The sequence below is a fragment of the Cebidichthys violaceus genome, unplaced genomic scaffold (assembly GCF_023349555.1).
Source record: "Cebidichthys violaceus isolate CVI_PGR_0920_01 unplaced genomic scaffold, fCebVio1.0.p SCAF_11, whole genome shotgun sequence".
NCBI classification, from domain to species: domain Eukaryota; kingdom Metazoa; phylum Chordata; class Actinopteri; order Perciformes; family Stichaeidae; genus Cebidichthys; species Cebidichthys violaceus.
This window is the reverse complement of record NW_027176274.1, coordinates 8560739-8586899: the sequence shown is the minus strand read 5'-3', so window position 1 is coordinate 8586899 and position 26161 is coordinate 8560739. Positions and strand designations below refer to the sequence as shown.

General features: G+C 42.1%; 2 protein-coding genes across 7 annotated transcripts in view; both read right to left on the bottom strand.

Annotated features, from left to right (window-relative positions):
• Positions 1-14602, bottom strand: trpm2 (transient receptor potential cation channel, subfamily M, member 2). The gene is made up of 32 exons (XM_068703278.1): positions 14433-14602; positions 14014-14182; positions 13740-13920; positions 12543-12706; positions 12238-12418; positions 12086-12147; positions 11816-12016; positions 11204-11306; positions 10200-10321; positions 9396-9761; positions 8901-9038; positions 8658-8787; positions 8423-8568; positions 8052-8164; positions 7355-7453; positions 6953-7169; positions 6723-6841; positions 6496-6628; positions 5848-6019; positions 5534-5714; positions 5199-5380; positions 4541-4673; positions 3861-3948; positions 3564-3645; positions 3323-3468; positions 3143-3207; positions 2949-2978; positions 2770-2856; positions 2595-2673; positions 2398-2499; positions 1118-1234; positions 1-937 (listed from the first exon to the last, which is right to left on the bottom strand). The coding sequence occupies exons 1-32, from the start codon at positions 14600-14602 to the stop codon at positions 821-823; spliced, it is 4395 nt and encodes a 1464-aa protein (XP_068559379.1). The 3' UTR covers positions 1-820.
• Positions 14603-17973: 3371 nt separating this feature from the next.
• The window catches only part of LOC137866928 (hyccin 2-like), a 31495-nt gene continuing 23307 nt past the window's right edge, over positions 17974-26161 (bottom strand). For 4 of the 6 annotated variants that reach the window (XM_068703247.1, XM_068703221.1, XM_068703229.1 and 1 more), the window contains exons 12-13: positions 25487-25672; positions 17974-22454 (exon numbers count right to left, since the gene is read on the bottom strand). In XM_068703247.1, the coding sequence (XP_068559348.1) occupies positions 21802-22454; positions 25487-25672 (839 nt within the window). In that variant the 3' untranslated portion in view covers positions 17974-21801. Of the gene's footprint in view, positions 25673-26161 lie in introns of all 6 variants that reach the window. The other 2 variants (XM_068703257.1, XM_068703265.1) reach the window with 2 other exon arrangements.

Genomic DNA, 26161 nt, shown 5'->3' with positions numbered 1-26161 from the left:
AGTTCAGTTTATTATCCCTGCAGAACAATGTTAGACAACACATGATTTTCTATTAAACTCCAAATAGTCATTAAGGCCAAGAGTGCTAATTATGTAAAGGTCACACGTGGCGTTTACTGCAGCGTACACAGATACCTTGACATACAGGAAAATTGAGCAGATTCATATTTTAATGGTGGACTAGATACTCCTTTACTTGTAAATAAAAGCAAAAGAAAGCTACCACAAAGCAAAATTAATCCATTACAAGTAAAACTCCTGTTTCAGTCCTCATTATGCAGTATGGACCCTTTCAGAGGTCTATATTATTATAACGTTATATTGTAAATGTTGTTGCATTGTTATTGATGGTTGAGCTAGTACTTAATATAGTGGAGGGTTGTTGTTTTTTTGCATTATTTTATTTACAGCAAGATGATGATTAAAGTAATGACTAACTGTGCTGTCATCTACATGTAGGGGAGGGAAAAGTACCATATTTGCCTCTGAAATGTAGTAATGTAGAAGTATGAAGTAGAATGAAATGGAAATGCTCATTTGAAGTACAGCTACCTCAAAACTTAGGTATTTATTGTTAGTGTATGTAATGACTTCTTACACATGCATGAAGTGTAAAGCACAGTGTGTCGGCTTAACATTTAGTTTACTGTCCTCATTTGTGCAAATACAAATGATTCATCACAGCAGCATACATTATGGCTTTATAGTGTTTTGTTTCAAGTGCTTTCAGTGCAACTGAATTAATACAAAGGCCACATGAACAGGGAGGAGATACCCCGTGGATGGAGAGGCACATTTAAAGCTACAGCAGTGTTGAACATCAGAACTTCCTGTTGTGCAGCTCCGCAACCTGCCGCAGAGAGTCTCTTTGGTTTGAGCTGAGTCTGGTTTTGCCGCTCACCTCCCGCCACTGAAGAGCGCCACGACTGCTCGCCACCTGAGACAGAGATGATCACGAAAACAAGAAGTAATTCTATCTTCACTGTCGGGGGAGTCACAACTTGAATTTCATCCCCACATATCACCCAAAATGCAGAGGAAACGAAGAATCCATCAGTCAAGTTCTTCCCGTAAAACAATACAATTTAAAACCCTTAAATAACAATAATGTCCTCACCGCACTGTTGATATCCACCATCAACTGGCTCGTTCTGTCCAGGTGAATGTTTAGGACGGTGATTTCCACCCAGGCGTTATCTGTGTTCCTGCAGTCATCCACATAACCCTCGAACACCTAAAACACAGCAACACAGCAGAGTCACAATCAAGAAGTTCCTCAGAATCAATATTCATTATCATTCCTCTAATTCATTTCATTCGTGGACAGTAATCAAATCAACAAGTTCGATCCCTCACAATAGCCATGTGTTCTTAACAACACAGTGACTAATTTAGGATGAAAAGAGCCTCAACTAAATGTAAAACATGTTAGTGGAAGAAGACTTTGGCGTGATCAGACGTCTTGCTTTTGTCCAAAGCCATTTACATCAATAAGTGTAGGTTAAATAACAGAAACACCTGTCAGCATAAGGCTGAACAGTTCAACAGCAACACAAACTGCAGTTTACCAAATGATCGTACAAATTGAATCAGCACCTCTCAGTTTAAATGGATTTGGATGGATTCATGGCAGGGCTGTTGTATTGTATTGTATTAAGACTGCATTAGTTTTAGCTAGGGGGTCCTAGTAAACTGGTAACTGAGTGTTTGTTGCCCACCAGGATTGGGTAGTAACTCATTACATGTACTGTAAAAATGGGCAATCAGATTATAGTTACAAGGATTATTTGATTCTATTTTGATTACATCTTTAAAATATACATTGATGTCAGCATGTTTTTGAGAGGGATATTTGATTTGACCAATTCTAAATGACACAGTTCTTCTACTGTATATCAAAGTGAGTTACTGCTCTAAAGCTGCCAGGTTTGTTGCTTTCCATATAGATAGGGGCTATTTTTTAATCCCAATCAAGGCCTCTCAGATTATCAGATAAAGGGCTCCTGTGTTGATCAACCTTTTGCTGTCATGGCTTTTAGTTAATTTCTCAAGACCTTATCATTGTTAAAATCATTTTCTAGACACCTCCTTGACTCGATTTGTTCTTATTCTTTAACAATTCTTGCTAGTCTTTGATTTAAATATGTAATTGAATGCATTTTATTGTTGTTTTACTTACTTTACTAAAAGGTTTTTGCTTTGTGGTTGGCTTTTTTAACAAAACCTCTCCTACCAGCTGCGAATAACATGTGGCTTCCTCCTAGTGACATCTTATAGCTGCTTTCTATTCACCTCTGTACTTCATTTCATATTTGTCTGTCTGTAAACCAAATATCCCCTCTAGGAACATTCAAGCCCTACTCTTTAAAGGCAAACCAAATTGTTGATCAGACATACCTTTGTTCCCTCTGAAACTATTGCATTTATTTTTTCATACAGCGTCTTCCCCATGGTTTTCTTAAGAGTCACCGGCAAGTGATCAGCCGACTGGAGAGGTCCCTGAAGATTTCAAAGTCACAACAGAAAGGTACATTTATTTAAACAGCTCCAAAAGTAAAACAAACTAGCTGAGGTGAACAAACAGCGGGACTCACCCCAGGTAAAGCCAAGGTTCCATGCCTCTCATCCCAAACCACCAGGTACTCCAAAACTGATCTCTCGCTGTCTCGCATGCTAAAAATAAAATTTCAAAGTCATTGATCAGGCCATGCAATCCAATGGTGGTGAACAACTTTTTTAAAAGTACTGTAAGGACATGAGGGGACCTACCGTGTAAGCACAAGGTCTGCATTCCGATTTGGACCAAGGCAGCTTAGTGCACCTCGTCCCCTGATGCCAGTCCTTCCTTCTGGGTTTCTAATGACCAGATCAGATACACATCAGACATGCAGGCATGCTTGTAAAGTTACTTGTGTTTGATGCCTTGTGTATCTTATCCAATATCATACCTGTAATTATCTACGGCTTCTGATTCTGATCTGTAAGGAGAAATAATAAATGAAACATAAGAGATAAGCAGGAAACTCTTTTGTTATCTTGACAAAAACACCCAGAATGATGTGTCTTAACTGCACATATAGACACTAATAAACCCTAATAGGAACAAAACATAATGTACGGTCTTCTCTTGGTAAAAACATACCCATCCACGTGGTCCCCGCTGTCTTCAGAGGCATAATAAACTGGCATGTATGAGCTGAAGCTGACCTGAAAAAAAAAGGACATGAAATCAACTTGGGTTCAATAAACCATCTTTTTATGCAGTGGTGTTGTGGGGAATTCAGCAGCTGGTGGTTTTGCAGCAGAAGTGTATGTGAAATACCTCCCATGGCACCTTCTCCTCAGGCACAGGAAAGCGTGTGAGTTTGCTGTTCGGGTAGTGAAGCTGACGGGCGTTCACGTGGAACTCGTCCTCTTTCTCTGATGTATTTATCAAACTGTCGGGGGACTCGTCTGTTGTAGTCAATGCTGCAGAGAAGGATAAAAGTGAGCGCTAACAAGCGGAGATTTGACCTGCAATATGTTAACCAACAATAACGAATGAGGAAGTTGGTTTGCTGTACTTGGTTGTACTTCTTTTGATGCAAAACCCCGACATTTCAGACTGTCCATAATCCACTGCAGGGCTTTGGCTGACTGGACGACCTGGTGAGACAAAATAAAAGTGGGTTGAATACTTTTGATGACTTCTTAGACAAAACTGAAGATGACCGATTTTCCACCTGGGACATCTGAAGAGGAAATGTAACACGTTAAGAAGTGTGTCATCTCTTTTCTGCATCGTGACTTGCTCCAGACATAGTGTGAAATGTTACAGGCACAGGTGCTACATCAGCGATAACCAAATATCAGGTCACAACCTGCTCCTCTAGTCGAGCCAGTCTTTGCACCATGGCAGCGGAGCCCGTCTCCTCTTCCCTCTCCAGTTGATCAGTTATGGTGGTAACCCTCAAGAAACAAACAAGCACAGTGCGGGTGTCTGTTATTCATTGGAATATCACTCCTAGACTGTCTAACTTTATATACTTTGTATGTTCAGGCAAAGTAGAATTTAAACCTCATCAAACCTAACATTTAACTTAAAACATACACAATGTTGCTGCATTTATGCAACAGTTTGCCAAATATTGCAAATATAATACGAGCTACACTATTCGCTCTGTCCAAAAAATAACAAAATCTCTGTTTTGGTCTTTATGCCAAATTAATCTGGTAGTTTCCTGGCTCTAGCTCCATATTACACATGGAAGCGGAATTGATCTTCTCACCTAACTCTCGGCATTAAAGCAAAGAAGCGCATTGCCCCAAACGTTGAACTATTCCTTTACAACTGCATTAACTGATTTCAGCCAAAGACTGCAGTGCAGGGGGAGTCAAATCAGTATAACTAAAACAATGAGCTGAAAGACGCTCAAACACCACAAAGCTGAGGGGAACTGCAGAACTGGTTGGTAACTCCTACACCTTCACACCTTACACATTTGACCCATTATTTATTGTCATGCAGTTACACTGGACAACATCTCTGTGGGATTTTTACTTTTGGGACGTGTCCAGGATGCGTCGCTCCATGCTCTGGCTCTGCTCCTGCTGTGTGGACAGCAGGTATCTGTCCTTCATCAAGGCCTCCCAGGACAACAGCTCCTCTTCCTCCATCTGAGGTAGCTCGCGCTCTGAAAAACAGCATCACATGCTGTTTCAGTGTGCATGTGTGAATGCAAAATCAGTCACAGCATCGACTGTGAAGGAGTCAAAGGTTCTCCCTCACAAACCAAAATTCCATTCATAGGTCACATGATATTAACAACTGAACCATCTCCGAGACTGCTGAGTATACTTCACCTGCTGATGAAGGCCATGAGATGTGCCTGAAAGCGCGGGAAAATCTCTATAAAGTGGATGTTGTGCTTGAGTTTCTTTGTTTGTAAAACTACTACTTCTAAAGTCAATAATAAACCTTCATGCTCTGATTAGAGACAAATTCAATGCTTGTTTTGCCAAAGCAGATCTGGGAATAGGACATTTTTTATTCAAGGATATAACCATAATGACAGAAATCTGGCTTATAAATGCATTATTGCAGTCTGTTATTGTGTGATACATAAAGCCTTTTAACAGAGTGATACAATTAGAGTCTGCAGCATATAACCACAAAGTCTACTTTCAGAATGGGCGGAAATAAATAAGTCAATACTTACTAAACTCCTTGCTCATGACGGGGGGCCTGCACAGCACCATGTTCCTGATGAAGAGGTGAAAATGGCTGAAGATGATGAAAGGAGGAGGGGCAGTAGGGCGGCTGTGATACTCCTTGATCAGCTCATATCTTTGAAACATCCAAATTCTGTCTGTGTTGTCCTGAACTGTCTGGAACGTAAAGCTGCGCAGGAACACAAAGAGATACAGAGGATGAGAAGGGCACACTGGTCATAAAGTGGTTTTAAATATTACAAGGTACTAGCATCTAAGCTATTGCAGAGAAAAGCTGAACTTATGACTGAATTAAGACACAAAGATGTGGAGGAGAACTCACTTGAAGATGGCTATGAGCAAGTTGAGCAGCAGTATGTTGGCAAAGAGCAAGTAAACACACAGCAGGATGATGGTGAGCCACTCAGGGAAGGCTGGCGTTTGGTTTTCATTCAGCACAGGACACTTGGGCTTCAGAGGATCGGTGCCATTCATGCTGCAGGAGTCTAAGTCAAACGCAGCATCTGCAGAGGGCAAAGAGATTGTTTTCTTCTTTGTAATTTTTAAATTAAACAACCAGGTCTGAGCCGTGTAAATGTTAGAGATTATTTAGTAATTTTTCACTGGACAAAACTGCAGCGTTTCGACTACACTCACAATCAATATTTGTGGGAAAATTCCCAAATATGATGAGGTACGGCTCATAAACTGCCCCGCGGACAATCCAGTCCAACCGATTGTCATTGTGGATGAGGATGCCTTGTTTGGCCACTCCGTACGCCAACACCCAGATACTCAGCAGGAACATGAAGAAGAACATATCCGTCATCTGAGGGACAAACACACATCGGTCACAGAAGAATCTGGGTACTGCAACCTGTGACATGCCATGTATGGAGACTTCCTATTCTGGTGGGTGACTTTTACTGAGCTACGTTTGTAAATTTAAAACGTCAGAGAGTTGGACTTGTCAGTCTTCACGCTGCCTAAAGCATCACACGTATTACAGATTCAATATCTATAAGTATAAGTTTCAGTATTTAAAAGGTTGCCCTGTTGCTCCACACGTAATCTCTGCACAAACAATAATGACTGACTGTTTGGGAACAAACAGACCAGCTGCAACACTTTGCTCAAAAACACCTTTTATTTAGCAGACAATCATCTGCAGACACCAGATGGAGGCCCAGTGAGGCAGAAGCCTCTCTTCGTATTAGATAAAAGGTGTTTTGGAGCGTGGCATTTCTCTGCAGTTGCTCCCACATTACATCAGGTCGGCATTCATCACATTTGTAAGCTTCTCACCATCCTCCTGACTATGATGATTTTGGGTCCCAGGGTTCTACTGATAGTGAAGATGGCCATGAAACGGAGGCAGAAGACCACAAAGTCGATGCAGAGGAGGATTTTACCAGCATAGAACAGCTCAGTTGTCAGCCTGAAATAGAAATACTTGGAGATTTATTGATTACCAAGAGGATGGAGAGCACTTTCATGGCTTAAATGGATTGTCTGGGAGGAAGGAAACATACCTAAATGCGAGGCCAATAATAAAGAGAAAGATGGACAGGACATCTAAAATATTCCACAGTTCGTTGATGTACATCCTGGCTTTCTTATGAAACCCAAAGCCATCAGGATCATAAAACAGCTGAGGCAGAAAAGACACATTGAATTTGTCAGTTAAGTGAGGTAGTGTTATAAATGTGTGGGCATGCTCTGGAGGCAGCACCAGCTTGTGTCCGAGGCTGCTCTCTCTCACCTGTCTGACCTCCTCACACACCAGAGTGAGCAGCCAGATGTAAAGCAGCAGCTCCCCAGCAGAGGGCGTAGCCTGGAAGTCAATCATCAGCACCACAGCAAACAGGAAGAGGAAGGCAAAGTAGGACACGATATTCCAGTAAAACTTGACCTGTGGAGAGCTGTATAGATGGACCAGCCGGTACCAGCTGCTCAGAGGCTTCAGGCGCTTCACGCCACTGGGGGTCACAGACATTTAGGACACTCTTTAATAACTGACATGCAAAATCACTACTTTTAAGATGTGTATAAACTCTCGTACAGTCAGGAAATCCAGGTTCTTTTTCTAGAGTTGAGCAACATTTGCTGTGTATTAAATGAGTGTTAAATGATTGAGTGTATTAAAAAGCAACTGCCTACTTACAAGCTACGAGAATTGGTTCGAATTGTACTTCCTGTTACTTTCTCCACTGTCTTGATCTCCTCCTTCTTCTCAGCTTCTCTATGAAGGACTTCATCACGTCTAGGGAGAATTATAGGTCATTAACAAACGCAGCAGCACAAATATGTTAACACATTCAGATATTAAAATATGAAGAACTTGTATCAGTGATATACAAATACATGTATGTATAAATAATCTATAAATAGTGTACAGTATATACACAGTAGCCTTTTATTCAGCAGAAGTAATAGAACGTATATTGACTCTTCTGCACAACAGCTTCAGACCTCATTGACATGCTGTTATATAACTTAGTCCTAAACTAAGTGAAGTAACATTTTCCAGCATGTTTCCAAAGAAGAAATGTCTGTTTTTTTGGAAGTTAAAGGAGGTGGACTTGGATCTGCACAACAGAAACTACTTCATGACACTGATATGATTTTTATTCTTGTGATTAAAGGTGGCATAAAAAAGCATTTGACTTCCATCCATCCAAATATTATAAAACCACTGTTAACGGTATTGAGTATCAATATTATCTTAAGTTAACATGGCAACATTATGTGGCTTCAGATGTGTTGGCTGTCGCATGGCCATGCAGAACAATCGCTGGCCAGACTGACTTTGATAAGATGGCTGCTCTTACAGTTTCACACATGTAACAGACAGGACTCACCTGAAAACCAGGAAGCCAGTGTAGATAAGTGGGAAGAAGACCATGCAGATCAGCACCCTCCACACTGGGTTGTCCACTGAAAGCTCACCACACCAGATCTGTGTCAGAAGAGCCTTCAAGACAGACGTTTTATTAGATTATTTTATGAATCTGCAGAGATTAAATGCTGCTGAATTTAAATACAGATGACTCATATTTGGGTTTCAAAATGAAAGTTAGGTCAAATTCCCTGATCACTGTTTTACTGTGAACAATAACGTTTTTGAATTCAACAGTGAATGTTCTAGGTTACGGTGTAAATAGATGGTCTCAAAATTTCAAAACCCCTGAGTTCTTAAAATTGTTAAAAAAAAATTGAAAGTTTGCTCAACCTGAACACCTGACTGAGCCACAAAGCTTTTGTCGTCAGCCTCCAGTGCCAGCCTCAGGCACGTCGTCCTTCCCCAAAACGGAGACACACGAACCAACAACTTCCGAGCCCGCTCTTCATCGTTGTTGTGGCATTCACTGAACACACCTGTGAAACACACACAATGAGGACAAACGCTAAACCTTGTATCATCGCTTGTGTTTCACGTCAGTAAAGCTGTGTCTGCAGTAGTATACCAATGGCATGTTTCTCATAGTGATTGGCGAGCTCTCGCATGGCCTCTGCCTCGTCTGCATCACTTCCTTCCTCTGCCATTGTCTTCAGGATCTTACTGGCAGCCAGAGCAGCGGACATGCAGTCTCTACACTGTGCACATGCAGATGCAGAAACAGAAAGATGCAACACCAAACAAACCCAGACAGACACACAACTGACTATTTTCAAACTTTGTCTGTATAAGGGTAAGTGTTTTTGATCACCAGCTCCCAGGCAATTTCAGCCAGCTCCTTATTGTTCTGGACGACAGCCCAAAGGAAAAGGTCTCTGCCTGGGTCCCTCTGTGCATCAGCATTGTCCTCCCTGAGTAGCGACTGGGAACCCGTTGGACTTTTAGACAGCTAGATTAAAAGGGAAGTAATATGTTGCATTAAATGAATGGTTTATGGATGGTTTATCATAAGGCATGTACAGACATCGATTGTTCATAGTTCATTATTTTAGCTAAGTGTTCAATTATACTTCTTCTAAGTTGTATTTCCCAATGTGAGGATCTAAAAGTCCTGTCCACAATACTGAATTATGAAACATATAAAAATAAAAATAGAATGAAAATCCTCCCAGTGAAATAAAACAGAAGACAGCTCAGCGTCTAAAATAACACAACCCTGAATTGATTACAAGGTATGTATGAATCACTTAGTTTTGCTTGTCAAACTACATTCATTACATTTTAGCTGATGGATGAACAAACTCACTGATACAGATGTGACCTCTGTAGACACGTCGAAGTGGTTGGAGGGAGGGTAGAGGGCATGGGTGAAACTGCCCAGCAGGTGGCGCACCTCATCAGACACATGAGTCATGGAGATCATTTCACCTTGCCCCGAGTGAGCTCGAGACCTGATGCGGAAGACCTTCCTCCTCCTGCGGCAAGAGCTGTGGACCCGCTTGGCCAGCTTGCGGAGAAAGATGCCGCCGGGCAGCTGTTTGTAGAGCTCACACAGAGTTTCCTCGTCCTGCAGGAAATCCCTCAGGCTCACACCGTTCTCCAGCAGCAGACTAACAAACTGAGGCTTGTTGCCAACCAGGGCTGAGAACATAGCCCAGTGGAGGTCACTGGACTGGATGTGAACATGTCAGGAAAACACAAACAGGAAGGATTGTGTAAATTGACTGTAATAGCAGTGTGGAGAGAAAGACAGTATTTTATGATACTATTCATATGATTTTATCAGTCCAGTGCCCCTCATATCATAAAAGGTTTATGACACAATAAATTGGCTTCATGCTGCTATTGGTTGAAATCTCCATGTAGAAATGTTCACCACTCAAACCTTTTAGCTTTTTTATCCAATGACTGTGAAAAAGACGATTACCATGGGATCACTTCCCATGTTTTCCAAGTCAGTCCATTTCACTTTCTTATCTTAATAAAGACAAGAGTGGTTGCAGTACAGGGTCAAGTTCAGGGGATGGCCTTTATTTGTCTATCCTGACAGTCTTACAAAGATTGCTGCTGGTGTTGGTGTTACAGTATGCTGTACAATAGGCAAACCCACCTTCCACTGGCTCTCCTCAGTGAAGATCTCCGTCTCAGCTATGTCCACCCGGTTCCACGCTATAGCCAGCTCCAGCTGCCTCTTCCAGCTCTCGATTCCCAGTGTCTCGCTGGTCCTCGAAGCTGAGTGGAGAATATATAGTGACAAGATTTATGTGACACTGAATTCTGTTTTCAATTTAAATTATTCAATTCCAGCAATATGGGCATATAAATGTAGTAAAGCAGCAAATCATCAAATTTGAAAAGCTGGAACTAGTTTGCAGTCTTTGCATGATGATTTCCTTGATGTTGATTCATTTTAATCTCAATCAACAAATCAATAAATGAACTTATTCTGTGACATAACCTGGGTCAAGCTGCATGGTCAAGCAGCAATTATCTTATAATTAGCAGCAAAATCCTCACAAAATAAGATTCTACTACGAACTTGGCCACAGACCAAAACAGACAGCGGATGTCCTCGCTGAGTAAGCAGGACGACTGATGGGAAATGCATTTTAATTCCTCCATTGCTAATAGAGCTTAAAGATGGAAACCACAGGCAAAGCAGTTTAGCTGGAATAATGAATCATCACAATCAAAACTCCAAGTGAATGTAGAGTCACTTTTAGTGAACTTTAGCTCAGTATACTTTCATAAAAAAATATGCTTTATTAAGCGTGCTCTAAATTTGTTTCATCAATGTCTTTCTCAAGACCAGTATTAGGAGGAATCATTTAATATTGTTTATGAATAGATTACGTGTGGCTATCAGTGTCTCCTTGTATAGAAAAGCAATCGTTCACGGTGAAAATATCTGTAAGAATATCTGTGTTGGTTTTCAGTCTTGAGCTGCACATTTGATACCACAGTCCATTCGATTAGTCTTCTGATAAGCAACATTATACTTGCTAAGAGCTGCTTTGGCACCAAGCCTTTTCGTCTTTACACTTATTGCTGTGATGTACGCCTATAGTCAGTCTAGTCTGGTACTGAACATCTGTGTGAAAACAAAATCCTTACCTTTGAGCAGTGCTTGAAGTATAGCCACATCCACATCTCTGCGATCGTCCTCGCTTATTCTGAATATTGTCAGCCAGTGAGACATCCTGATGATGTCCTGAATCTGGCACGGATAGGAGACACAACGAGTAGGGTTTCACATCAAACCTGGACTTAAGCCATCCAGGAGACCAGCGCCAGGGGATCATGCGCTTTGATGAGGCATCAAGAGTCATCCAATGTATTTTGGGCCTAGACTTTTTGCTGTGAAAGTAATCAGTAAATTTGTAAAACCAATTCAGAAATCAACTGGTAGCCTGAGAAGGGAGGCTGAGACAGTGGTGATGCGATAACCTCTCCTTGAATTTGTTAAGATCCTTAATCGATAGAGGGAGGAGAAAACAGTAGAGGACTCAAAACTAAATAAAGATAATATTGGAACAGGACCAGAGCTGTGTCACAACGATTAAGCAAGATGTTTTGGTCGACAGTATCAAATGCGGCTCCACAGTAACAGTAACCAGTTAGAAGTTCTTCACAGTAACTTTAAGTTAGTAGTAAGCTGTACTAAGAAAGGAACAGTAGCTTGCATATTGGTCTGTAATTGTTGAGGTCGTCAGTATGTTCACATACCTTCTTGGTCCATTCTATGATCTTGCGGTGGGGGAAGTTTTCATACTCTTTGCCAAAGAACTTTTTCATTAACTGGTGGATGAGGGCGATGGTGACCCGGGCCAATGGCAGTTCTGCCACCTGGGCAATCACATCTGCTATTCTCCCAGAGCCCTCCAAGATCACACACGGAGTACCGTTCAGCATGGCATTATAAATGGTCTGAGAGAAGACACACAAGACAGTCAGACAAAGACGGAGACAGAGAGAGACAGAAAGCTGATGACTCACATTTAGAGTGCCCGGTCCTCCATCCAAAACCACACACACCACAGGGATTGTCACGCCATTCTCTGGAGGTAAGACAGGTAAAAAAAAAAATGAAATTAAAAGCAGATCAGATAAAAAAGAATCAGATTTGAGATGGTATCTGTGACATTGACCTTTGTTTCCAAGACGCTTTCCGGAGATGCATTTCTCCAGACAGCTACGCAGTTCAATCTCCACTCCATAGTGTCCTTGGGTCCCGTCATCCACCAGCAGGAAGTGGGTGTGGTTGTTATCAAGGCAAGAGAGTCGGCCCTGGCCCTTGATGTCCATCTCATAATGGGCTGGGAAGCAACCCTGCAGACAAGAGGAGGAGGAGGAGGAGGAGAGAAAGATAGGAAAAAGAAGACTTATGCTATGCAGCTGATGAATCTCACCGAAGGAAAGAGACGAGTAACATGTGTGAATGTGTTTATCATACCTCTGAATGCACCAAAGTGTCCCTGTTGTGAATTATTCCCCATGTTGCAACTCCGATAGCCACAATCTGGCCCTGCATGGAGTTGCTCAGGGCGTGGTCCCTCACCGCCTGCCCTACATGCTTCATCACACCTGTGTGCGTACCACCAGTGAGGATCCACGCTCCTGTGCACAACATAGGTCCCATTTCACACGTCCATACATTTCTGTCCATAAAGTATATGTACATATGTGCAAACATTACATGAGCAAAATATGTGGATGAACACACATAAGAGATACATGAAACTATGGGCATTAAAGGAATAGTCAGATAATTTTTTGAATCTGCTGGTTGGTCACTGTTCACAGCCAATGTTTAGTCCCACACATAACCTCTCATAAAACCTCCACTTGTTTGTCTTACACTTTAATGTTTGTACGGATTACACAAATGACATGTTTTTAATTATCTTCTCAGAGAGCTAGGCTTACAGTTTCCCCCTGCTTCCAGCCTTTATGCTACGCTAAGCTAACTGGCTGAAGCCTCATATATAACAGACAAATATGAGGGTTGTATCAATCATCTCAATTAACTCTCAGCAGGAAAGCGAATAAGCGTGTTTCCCAAAATAGCAAAAATATTCCTTTAATATGCAGCTGTACAGCCCTAACTTTTCAGGGAAGTCTTTCCACTATATTTTGGTAATTATACAAACAACATGAATCTTCTCCCATTCAGCCACAAGAGCACTAGTGAGATCGGCCACCGATTGGGCGATAAGGCCTTGCTCGCAGTCGGTGTTTTGATTCATTTCAACTATGGGTTAAAGTCAGGGCTCTGTGCAGGCCTATTCACCTTCTTCCAAACAAAACTCAGAACAAATAGTTTATGAACCTTGTTATTTGCAAGGTAGCATTGTTATATCAAAACTGAAAACCCGTGGCACAAATACGAAAGCGCACTATTGTTTAAAATATCATTGTGTGCTGTAGCATTAACATGTCCCTTAGTTTTAATGAAGAAAAACAGAATACGCTTATATATAGAGTACTGTTTTTACTAGGTTGGGCAGAAGGATTGGACCCTTGAGGCGTATGCGGTATATTTTACCACATGCAGAAACCCACTCTCCATAAATACACATGTACTTGTAAAACACATGCTTTCACAGGCTCTCTGGCTAATCATTGGTACACCTTGAGATCGGAGGCTCACCTGTCGTCTGGGCCACTTTGATAAGGCCTCTGTGGAACATGTTCTTGAGTCGGGCCTTCAGAAAAAAGTTCTTGGCTCCTCCGGTCACTGAGATCAGCAGGTTGGGAGGGGAAAGTTTCCACTGTTTGGTCAATAACTCGTACAGGATTTCTGGGCTTGTGTCTGTGGACACTCGTGCATACTGAGAATGACAGTCACATGCAAAGGCGAGGGTGAAATCACACAGGTAACGGGAACGTAATGTCATTATAGTAGAAAGAAAGGATGTTTTCACCTTGCCAGTCTTCTGTCCCAAATCACTAAAGCTGATGTCTCCAAAAGCATCCGTGGGCACTTCTCGGACATGTTTGTGTTTGTCCCAAGACTCGCCTGTGAAATCCTCTGGCTTGATGGCTTCATCCACATGATCAGTCTTTAAGTAGCCACACCTACATACATCCTCTCTAGTGGAGAAACAAAAGATAATGGTTGTAACATGTTCATGCGGACAGACAGTTTGAGGAAAGTGACAATTACTGGAAACAACAAACTTAATTTAATGAACACAACATTGACACAACTGTCCTCCCGGCACATAAACTCAACAGAGGGCAGATGCCAAAGTGTCTCTGTGTTACTGTGCAGCAGCAGCAATCTACAAAGTGAGTTCAGAGACGTTCATCACCAACACAGCACAGAGCAGCTTATTCAAACCTGACATCTTTTTCAAAGAGGCAGCATTCCCTCTTGTGGAGGTGTTCCCTGGTCCAGGACGTGATGGCGTATCGCTGGAAAGAAGGGGAGGCAGAAAGATGCTTAGAGGCTCCGACTGCGCTGATTGCCAGAGAATGAAACAGCCGTGACTTAACCACATCGTCCTCCATCCCGAATGCAACATGGGAGGGTGGATGGGGCTATCGTGCACAGATGTGGTTCAGGAAAAGAGCTCCCAGCTTGATAGGAGAGAGAGAGAGGAGCCTCTGCAGTCTGTGCTGGCTTACTCTGCACTGCATCAGTGATGTCAGAGCTGAGCTAGAGCTGAGCACACCGCTGAAACCCGACTAAACCGTCCACTAATGGGACGGCAAGTAGCAGCGGTGCCAGTTCTGGATCGATAGATGCAGATTGAACTGCATTACCAAGAGTGGATTAAATACACGCCTGATTAAGGGATACACTGTGTGTTTTGTAAATGATTAATCACATTGAATCAAAACAATTTGTTTTAGTGTACATTAGTTCAGGTTTTTCACAAACTGACAAAAGTATCCAATTGTGGAAAGTAGTTAAGCTGTAATTAAGTGGACTTTTGAGGTATACTTTACATTTAATGGTACCTTATTCCTCTATTTCACTGGATCTTTAACAGGTTATATTGTAGATTTGACTCCACTACATTTATTTAACTGCAAGAGTGACTTCTGCTTAGCCTACATAATAATGCATCAATAATGATGATCCAATAATATAACTAATAACTAACTAATACTGACTTCTCTATAATAAGTAGAACACAGTATAAAATAAGGTAAAAAAACTAAACTTCTATTCTTTAACTTAAATTCTAAATGCAGGGCTTTTACTAGTAGTTTACAAGTACATTAATGAGACAGTAAAACACTCACCTTTTTAAAACAATTAACCACTCGATTAAGTTCATGTTTGTTCTGCCGCAGCCCCTCCACCGTTTGCTGCGGGTGAACCTTGTTCTCTGATTTAGGCAGCATTTCTGAGGAAGTAAGAAAAAAGATGGCCAGTTGAAACCACCCGCTTGGAAGAAGTGCTTCATGTGGAAGAAGTCTGAAGGGACAAGTGCATCTTGTCAGTTATGGACTTTTAATCTGTAAAACCTGCAGAGCCTGGAACTTCAGTATTCTGACTTCTTTATCTTGCTGACATGTGACCTGTTCTGCATTATCTCAACTTCCTCTACTTGGGCCCCTGGAATGGCAGGAAACTCTCAACTTTAACGACCTTTACCTGTAATACCAAATATTTAAAGTCTACACTAACCCGTTGATTCAGTCATCAGATCCAGCAGAGGCACTACATCCTTTGAGATCTGTAATGTTGCACTGTTAAATGGCTCCACCCTCTCAACACAATATTAACCTCCTCCCATCAAGATAAGCCGTCCAGTCAGGCCTCACATTACCACCTAATGATTGTCATATATATTTTAAAAAACTGAGCTTGTCACACGTTTACGTATTTCATTCATTGTTTTCAGACCCCAGGTGGAAGGAAAGAAAGGTCACTCACTTTCAAACATTAGTAAAAAAAACAAAATACAAAATGTATCATAGTTCACATTACCGTGTTTATTGCCTTCAGATCCTCCGTTCACTTGGATGAACCATGAAGTCTGCTCTGGTCTTTCATGTCCTCTGCCAGGCGTTACAGCCTGTGTTGCCAGGTGACATCTCCAGAGCTTTCAACTACTTAGGGATCTTGTTACTCAAAGAAGTTCTGATTGGCTCTTGGTAACTGTTGTATTGCTCGTGTTTATGGTTGTCATTCATTATATATGTCAGTTTGTGAGTTTAATAGAAACTGTGCTTGAGTCTGGGCCACAGTACCGTTCATTCATACAATGAGTGATGAGTGTCCATCTGTTTTGTTTTTAGGCTAAATTAAGGTAGCAGTTATGACAACTTCCTGATTTTAGTAGCTAATCAGTAATAACCAGTACGTGTGTTGTTGGAAACAATATTTAAGAACCTATTGTGAAGATGAAATTAGAAGTTGATTCACAAACTTGGAAACAGTATTTAACAAAGCACCCTCACAACACTGTTCCATTTAATAGATGTTCAGGCAATCTTGGTTGTGTTTAGTGCTAATTAGCTAATGTCAGCATGCTAACACGCTAAGCTAACATGGGGAACATGGTTAAAGCAGTTAGCACATTGGTGGTAGTTTAGCAGTAAATAAATAATAATTAAGCTAATTTGCTTTTATTCATGTGTCTATGGAGTTCATAAAGTGGCTTTAAAAGTTAAATAAAAACAACAAAAACAGTAGTGTCCTCTTTAATATCTAATACTGGTTTTAGGTAAAACTATGTTACCTTAGACTTAGAGCAACAGAGTTCTAGGCGTTCATTTTAATGTTTGACTCTATTAAGTTAGGTCCCTGCTGTAAAAGCTGGAGAATATGTAATGACCAGTAAAAGGGGTCCAGGGCCCAGCCCACCACGTGTTGTGGGGTCAGAGGTCAGCAGGAAGTGAGCTGCAGTTAGTGCATGAGATGTTTGAGCTCAAATCAGTGGCTAAAGCACAACTATGGAGAGGAAATTAAAATCTCAGTCACTGTAATCATGGAAATCATTAAAATAAGTGACTTTTTTAAATACCAAACACAAAGTAAACCTCAGTTGAAGTACATTTTGGATAAAGGGATCAAGCACTGAATTATTTTGTTATTAGAAAGTGTTTGAATTGATTTACGTGCATATCGACTGTTGTTCTGAATTACCACCACTAGGTGTCAGCACATCACCACTGATCACAGCTACAATCACAATTAGGTGCCAGCTGTACTCTAAGATCTGATATCTTACTGCAATACATTTTACTTGGAGTGTGGCAAACAGCAGCAACACATTGAAATAGGATGATAAACAAATATATGTAAGGTCAAATTCAACAAAAGAAATGTTTGACCAAAATATAAGCCCAATTTACATAAGCTTAACTAAAAAACATTTAACTGATCAAATATGAATTCCATGCTTCTTGTTCTCACTTTCAAATATACCAATATTAAAATGAGAGGTTGTAATATAATTATTATTTTCATTAATAATCAACATGTGGGTTATTCTACTGATTAATTGTTTGGTCTGTGACATGTCAGTTTATTATTTCAGTAGACAAAGAAGTAAATCCTCATATTTGAGAAGCTAATAAAGACGATATGTTGAATTTTTGCTTTATTTTTTCTATTCTAGCCAACTGGCTATAAATGAGATGGCTATTGGTTATAAATAAGATAAAAATAGAAATTATATTTCAACATTTATTGCATTGTCAGCTGCTATAGGAACTATTTTTTCAGGAGATATTTCAAATTGTACAATAAAATTCAAAGGCTAAAAATGAGTCTCAAGCCTTTAACATTTTGGATATGTCACAGAGTAAAACAGTAGTTTTACTGGCGACGTATCCAAAATGTAGCAGTAGTAGTATTACTAAAGTGTGCTGTGGATATTATGTCAAACCACTTTTCTATAAGAAGCAGACAGACACTCGTATCCCTTACGGCACAATATTTATTCAACAATATACAGATTAATTTCTCTCTACATCTCAGACTGATCTGCAGTTTTTTATATTTATCTTGCTTTCACTTTTGTACATTTTCTATTTACAAGATTTAAAATAAGTCTTTCTCTCCATTTATACAACATCAATAGTACAGTGTCATCACGTCGTCCGGCGGCTTCACCTCGAAGCGACTCGATTAGATTCATCGTCGATAATCTGTTTATGTTTCATACACCAACTAATGTCTTTGAGCCACAGAGCAGCAGACTGACAGGAGGCTCGACATGCACCAACAGTCCCGGAGTGTTTCTCTTTGTGAGGGCAGTCGAATGACAGATGGATGGTCCTTTTGTATTTCACCCACATTGAGAAGTCCATGGCTCTGTAGCACCGCAACAGGGTGTGGAAACAGAGCCGCTGTTGAGGACTTGCACTTTAAAAATAAAATTAAAAAAATCTGCTTAAATGCATCTGCCCCGTCCCACCCGACACGGATCAATAAGAGCTGGTAACACCAAAAAAATCAAAAAAGGGGGAAAAAACATGTTGCATAGAATCAATTCTGACTTTAAGAACAGAAATTTTGGTGCTGCCATTTTAAAAATGTGGCTTTTTGATAAACTCCTGAGACCTTCTGGACCCCCGTAACATTTGCTTTTTTGGTTTTGAAAAGAAACAATAATAAATAGCTGTGTACCCTTAGACTTTAACAAAAATAGCATTGTGTTGGATGTGACATCACATAGAAGTACTACTTTAAAGAGACTAAAAACCCTGCATTGAGTGTATACACGTTTGCACACATATATATATATATATATATATATATCTATATATTATTTCAATAACTATCTTGAGGAGAGAGGTGGGTCGATTAAAGTGCATAAAACAAAGCCCACAGTTATCACATGCAGGACAGGAAATGAACTTGCGCGACAGGCTGAACTTTTTAATCCTTAATTGAGACTTTTTTGAAATGTAAGTGGACCTTATGTGGAGTTCTGGGCCTGTTAGTCGACTAAAATGAATAGCAGACAAAACATTTCCAGCCACAGTCCAGTTTTCATCAACATTCACTGGCTGGTGTTCATTTCCTGCCCTGATCACATGCAAATAACACCAGACACTGAGGAGTAATTGTCTATCCGTTACTCAAAGTCCACATACAGTACCAACATGGCTGCTGGTAACCTCGGTCAGGGGCACTCGTATCAATGACATGAACACGTCACCAAAAACAGCAAAAGAGGTGCCACTCAACTCACGGCAAAAATACAGCAAATGAGGAAACACGGCTGGTTGTGAGCGACACAGCAGACAGACCAGGTGAGTGTGAACTGGAGCTGCACTCCTCTCTTCCTCCTCAGTGCAGTCCAGTGGGAGGAGAAAGAGGAGGAGGAAGAGCATGCGCGTCCAAAGAGCCGAGGCCCTTTTGGCCTGAAATGTTTAAGGCTAAAGCGCACTCAGGACTCACTCAGGACTCACTCAGGACTCACTCAGGACTCACTCAGGACCAGGAGCAGCAGCCGTGAGGGTTTCCAGCACAGCAGGAGCGTGACTGTGTGGGATTTTATATATACATCAATCATTCATTCTCATTTTTAAAACAAGCACGTGAGCAAGACACGGGAAATGCACTACGACGGCGGACATCTACAGTACATGAACGCATAATATACTGCTTCTATGTGTGAACAGCAAACTGAGTGTGTGTCACGCACGCACGCACGCACGCGCACACGCACACACACACACACACACACACACACACACACACACACACACACACACACACACACACCTGTGATGAGCGAATTCATGGCAGAAAAGGTGAAGCTGCATCTAAGGGCACGTTGAGCCATAAGTCTAAACATCCCTTATTTTGTCCCTTAACTTTGAAATAAGACCAGTAAACAGAAAAGAAAATAGGCATTTTAACTTAAGACACCCAAGCAAAACACAATGTCCTTAAGGAGAGGATGTGTATTGGCACATCTGGTAAAAGACGAGGACGAGACTCGGGTTTGGCTCGCTGGCTGTTTCACACATCTGTAACAGCTGTGCTTTGCAGGGCACTAAAACATGCAGACAAGCACGCCGTGTTCACTTCACTGGGCCTGGGCAGGGAGCACTACAGAAGGCTAAGCTAGCACTGTTAGCAGATGCAGGCATTTAACAGCAGAGATTCAAACTCCATGCATATGAGCATTAAAAAAAAAAAAAAAATTGCACTTCAAAAATTCATTACATAAAAAAAAGAAAATATAAGACAGACATTTTTAGGGAATTCAAATAATCAGGTTTATCCCGATGTGGGGGTTGGATATTAGACAGTCGTGTTCTTGTTTGCTGTGATTGAACTGAAATGCAAGGCCGAGATAATTCAGTCACGACTCCTCACATGTACAGGTTTGACAGCGTCATCACAGTTCTAGTGTGAAACCAGTTTGGTCCTCACTATTTAACCCCCCAAACTGTTCAAGCGCTCCAGTTTCAAACCTAACGGGGTCTTTGAATCCTGCGTCTGATTGGGAGACAAGTGTCCGAGTGGCAGGGTGAACACACAATGAGGTAGAACAAAATGTTTCATGAGCGTCCAATCAGAGCACAGAACGCAGTGACTAGTACACGCCTGCAGAGGGCAGTACGTCACTCAGAGCCAAACACACCCACAAGTGCTTTCAGATGGAAGGGCCCATTAAATGGTTTGAACCGTAATAACAATCCAATATAAAATACAGTCATTGCCTTTTAGCTTCAGACCCAAACCTGCAGCGCCTACAACATTTTAATCCAGTTCTTCCCCAAAGATTCACCTTCAGATAGTAAATCAAGTCACAAGATGAGCTTGTTCCTCTTGTAGCTGCACAGTAGTGACTTCTTCAGGTTGGACAAACCCGAACCACGAATAGTTTGGTTTTTACAACAATCTTAAAAGTCTGATTTTACAGATCAAATCAGGGCCATGGGCTGAAAACTAGAGAATCACTTTGGTCCGACTGATTTCTGTCAAACAAGTGAAGAAAAACAAATGTTACTTTCTTTGGATTGTGATAAAAAAAATAAAAAAAAAACATTTAAAGGACTTTTTATTCATCAAAACCGTTTATGCCGAATTAAAAAACAATTAACAAGGACGATAATCAGCGAGATCGATTGCACGTGAGCCCGGGAATGAAAGGGGAAGGAATGAAGAGAAAGAGCAATAATCAATAACGTTAATCCCCACGCTTCTCCAACATGAGCGACGGTTAAGTGTTATTGCTGATTCATTTCTGACTGATTCAGTCAGGAACTCAAGAACTCTGAAATGTCATACATGTCCCCTATAGCTAGCGTGGCATCCTTCTCTCTCTCTCTCTCTCTCTCTCTCTCAACGTTTCATCCTCTTTGAGGTGAGTTTCTACGTGGAATGCTCAGCTTGGTCAGACATGAGGACTGTAGTTTACAGCAGCGGGCCGCCATCTTTTACTATTTTTCTCTTGTTGCATTTTCAGTCACGCTAAAACCCACCAGCAACGACTGCAGGTCACAATTTTAATAGATGTTAAAAGGGTGGAGACACAACTCTTGAGAGAGCACGCACGCACGCACGCACGCACACGCACACACACACACACACACACACACACACACACACACACACACACACACACACACACCAAAACAGACAGGTAGACAGAAACTGTCATAGTAGGATTGTGAAAAGTTACAGAGAAAAACTGCACGAGTGTGAGTGTTATGAACAGGTATTTTGTGTCAGTGTGTGTGTGTGTGTGTGTGTGTGTGTGTGTGTGTGTGTCATGCCCTGCACGTTAGACCTGTGATATGATCTGCATGTTGAAACTGGGGGAGCGGGACTGCTTGGTGAGGGGAGCTCCAGGAGACAGGATGTCCTGGGCATCCTCCGGCCTGATGAGGTGCTCCTCCTGCAGGCTGACGGTGGAGTGGTGGTGGGAGCTGCCTGCTGGGAGTCCCCCTTCCTTGTCGGAGCCCCCCGCCGCCGCCTCCTCCTCCTCCTCCTCCCGCTCGTCATCGGCTCCGTTTAGGTTGAAATTCACGCAGTCGAAGGACTTGCTGGAGGAGGTGCTGCCAGTCCGCACCAGCGTGGGCGCCACAGGGAAGCTCAGGTGCTTCTTTATGGGGCTCAGGTGGATGGCCTCCAAGTTGATGCTGGCTGGAGGCGACGGCTGCTTCTGGTGGTGCCTCCTCATGGTGGCCGGGTGATCCGCGGACGAATCTGCCTGTTTTTCCGCCTCCCTCTCCCGATCCTTCTCCCGAGACAGCCGGGCGGTGATGGCTCTCTTGATGCTGCTGCTGCTGCTGTTCAGGCTGCCGCCCCTCGGCCCCATGCTGCCGCCCACCTTGGTGCCGCCGGGCTGGCTGCTGTTGGACGCCCCGGAGGAGAAACCCTCGTCTGGGTCGTTGACGTTGAAAGAGTCTTCCCCGCCGCTCATCCCGTCAGCATCTGAACATGAACATGCCCGGACAGAGAGAGAAAGAAAGCATGATAGACAAAAAAGAAAAGTCAGCGAGGCAGACAACGACTGAGGTTATGTCGACAAATAAAACACTTTTAACCCTGACACTCATATTCAGTTTTTTTGTTAAAGAAAATCTTGACACAGAGTCTGAAAACAACTACCAAAATTACTATTACTAGTTAAGAATCTAGAGAAAATGTCATCTTAATCCAAATAAAAGGCTTCTTGTTTATTATGATGTGAACTGCAACAGACTGTGATTCATCTGAGCAATAGGATTACAATGTTTAGAGAGTTTATAAATAATGCATTTACATTAGCAGACTGAATGAATATCCTTCTAGCAAGCCACCACTAACACTAATCAACAGACCATGCTACTTCATTAGCACACTCATTATGCACCAAACAGAAGAACAACTCAATACGGTACACAGTGACCTTGTGCTTTGATCAGCCGACGAAATTCAGATCGACTAAATTCTGACTCGTTGTTTGTTTAGGAAAAGTGAGAGTTCAATAACCTGCCGGATAAGAGAGCAGCGCTCGTCTAGCAAAAGGTGTCGTATTCAACATATATTATATTTGATTGGAATATTTCCTGATTATTTGATAGAACAAACACAACATTGACATGAAGACATCTAAACGGATAAACATTTAACAATCCATCATTGTTGGAAGGCTGAAAGGGGGAAAAAAAAGAATGATAAATTGAGTTAGAAAAAAAGCATGTTATTGACATACAGTATGCAGGCTGAAGCCTGAAGAGACAAGAGGACCAGCCGTCTGTCTTCGTCATGCATCGTTGGGACAAGCAAAAGTGGACGACGAGGCAACCGCAGGCAGCGCCAGAAAAGAAATGGAGAAACCGAGAAGAAAAAAGGTCCGGACCGACATGCACATAACATGAGGAGAAGACGCATGCCCTCCTGCAGCACCGGCCAGGCGGTCAGATGGTCGGCCGGCCCGAGACGAGCCGGCCAATCTGTGGAGAGCACTGAGGCGAGTCCGTACACCTCGTCCAGTTAGAGCTGACAGCCCACAAGACTAAACGGGCCGGTCTGCAAGTCATTACAAGTCAACCTGAAGAGCTCAACGTTCTTCAAAGCTCTGCAATTAAAGAACCAGAACTGTGTTTTTCCATGTTTTAGCCTTTTGACTACAATTTACATATTTGTGCGACTAATTTGCTGTATATGCTTGCTTTTGGTTTCTGGTCATGGCTACAAAAAAATTAAATAAAATCAGTCCGCAGAGCCTGAAATGTGCTTCAGACGGATATCGTCTGAAGCACATAACGAAGCAGTGTGCAAAACTCAAGGCATGCTGCTTTGTTCAAGTCTTTAAGTTAATAAGCCTTTAATACCTTGTCTACATTATAAACAACCCAACGTATAACGACTGTGTGCGTTGGTCTTTGTCATTTAAAACATGTTGGACAGCCAAATTAACAAAATTAAAGATCCAAACATCCTTAAACACATTAATAGTGGGAGTTTTAATAAATGTCCCTTTTCTCAACAGCAGAACAAAAAACAAAGTGGTGAAATATTCACTATTGGAGTATCTAGAGCAAGTCTGCTCATGTTTTAGGAAGCTTGAGTCTGCACATTATTTTTGGCTTCCACAAAGGAATTGAATTTCCTCAAGAAGGATGTACTTCTAATCAAAAATATATCGTATACCCTGGAAAAATAGTCGCGACATTGTGACGTAAACGCAAATTGTAGTAAACAGGATTAAAAGATGCAAAGTCATCAGTACGGTCATTTTCAATATCACTGCAATGCAGCCCCAAACTAAAGGACATGTGATTAGGGAGGTATTTATTTCTGCTACAGGATGTCCAGTAGTTAAACACAGACAGTGAGTGATCGATCTTCTTTGAAATAATCACAGTTCTCTCTTAACCGAGTTGCCGATTTCCATGTAATGAAACTACTCCAGGGTTTATTTTATCAGCCGCACTGACATTCAAGACCATGACGATGGGAGCCGACTGCAAAACCAGGAAATGAGCCGATCTTCAGTCATGTCATAAGGATCTTGATGATGTTTCAAAACATAAAAACATATAGCAACCACACATGGATATGGACACACACTAAACAAGACAAAATGGGCCGTATGACTAGTAGGCTTTGCAGTTCAAAGTATTGGATTTGTAAACCTTGACCATACTCTGCTCACTTGGCCTTGTCATATGATAAGTTAGTGTTCCGGGGTTTTCCTCTTTTAGCTGACATTTTCAGAAGCTTGCTGTAGCGTGCACATGCATGATGAAGGGCTCGTTCCCACTCACTGAGCTGAAGGAAAAGAAACGTGGGCAGAACACAACATTTGCATACAATAAAAAAAAAAAAGCTGCTGGACTGAAAAAGCAAAATGGAAGGCCTCTTCCTGCAGAATGGCGGCAGCAGATGGTTGCTGCTGGCCTGAGTGACCCAAAACTTGTGGTGCTGTCAAACACCGCGAGGAGCACAGCAGAAACAAGATGGCGGGTGCTCTGAGCCAGTTTTGTAAAAACGGATGGATATAGAGAAAATAAATGTATAAAACCAATTATCAGACACGGAGAAAGTCTGGAGTAAAAGGTCAAGGTGCAGGCTGGGCACGTGACATGCTCAGTGAGTGACAAGGGCAGCAGTCTAAAATACGTTGGAGGCAGGATGAGGAAAGAGAGAGAGGGGATACATGACATGATGACAGGCCCATGCAAAATGGCCACTTGCCGCACTTCCTTCAAACCCAGAATAGGCGACTCTTCCTTTCTTGGATGAGACGAAAAATAGTAGTGGTCTGGAGGTAAAAAGGTGTTGTTGGCTGAGGGTCTTAAGGACTGGATGAGTTAGTATACTCTGGGGAAGTGAAGAGGCAGCCAAAATGGGAACGGCAGAGTTAACGCCCTCGAGTGTAGGAGGAGAGGGAGGAGGAGGGAGGAGAGTTGGGAGGATACAGATGGAAGGGGCACCTCCTCCTGAGACCCTCTCTGCTCTGAGCCCCTGTCCCCTACCCTCAAATGTGATGGGGGGAATGATGCTGCTGCTGCTGTGGTGGCTGTGAGGCCGCCCTTCTCTCTCCTCTTTGGCTGTGGGGTCCCAGGGAGGGTAGTGGTGGCGGCGGTGGTGGTGGTGCTGGGCGAGGCTAGGAGGATTGACGATGAGGCTCAACTCTCCTGCGGTTGAGTAGTCAAAACAATCTGGGAGTCAACAACACAGATGGGGAAACGTGTTTCTTTAGTGGCAGCGAGCCTGCACCAATGTGGGCCTCATCATGGGCACAGCAGGCCTAACAGCTGTTTGTAAATTCACTTGTAGATATAGAAAAAAAAAGGAAGACAACAGATATTTTAAAAATGAACTGCCCCCATTTATCGCTAGTCGGTAGAATCTACCGGCACCATTTTGTCGTGGGTTTCTCTTAAACTATGAACCTTAAAAGTTTAGTGGTGATACAAAGATCAGCACACACACTTGAGAGACAAGACGAGCAAATAAAGGAGCAGTGAGTGGCACAAGCACTGCAACACAGAGACTACGTGACTACAAGTACATACAATAAGTGACACAAAACAGCATTTGGACAATGCTAATGGTGTGACTGGTTTACACAGAAACAGGGTTCCTTCTCACTGCTAAGGACAAACTCCAGAAAAGTAGTTCTCTCATCAAATAGTTCCCTCTTGCGG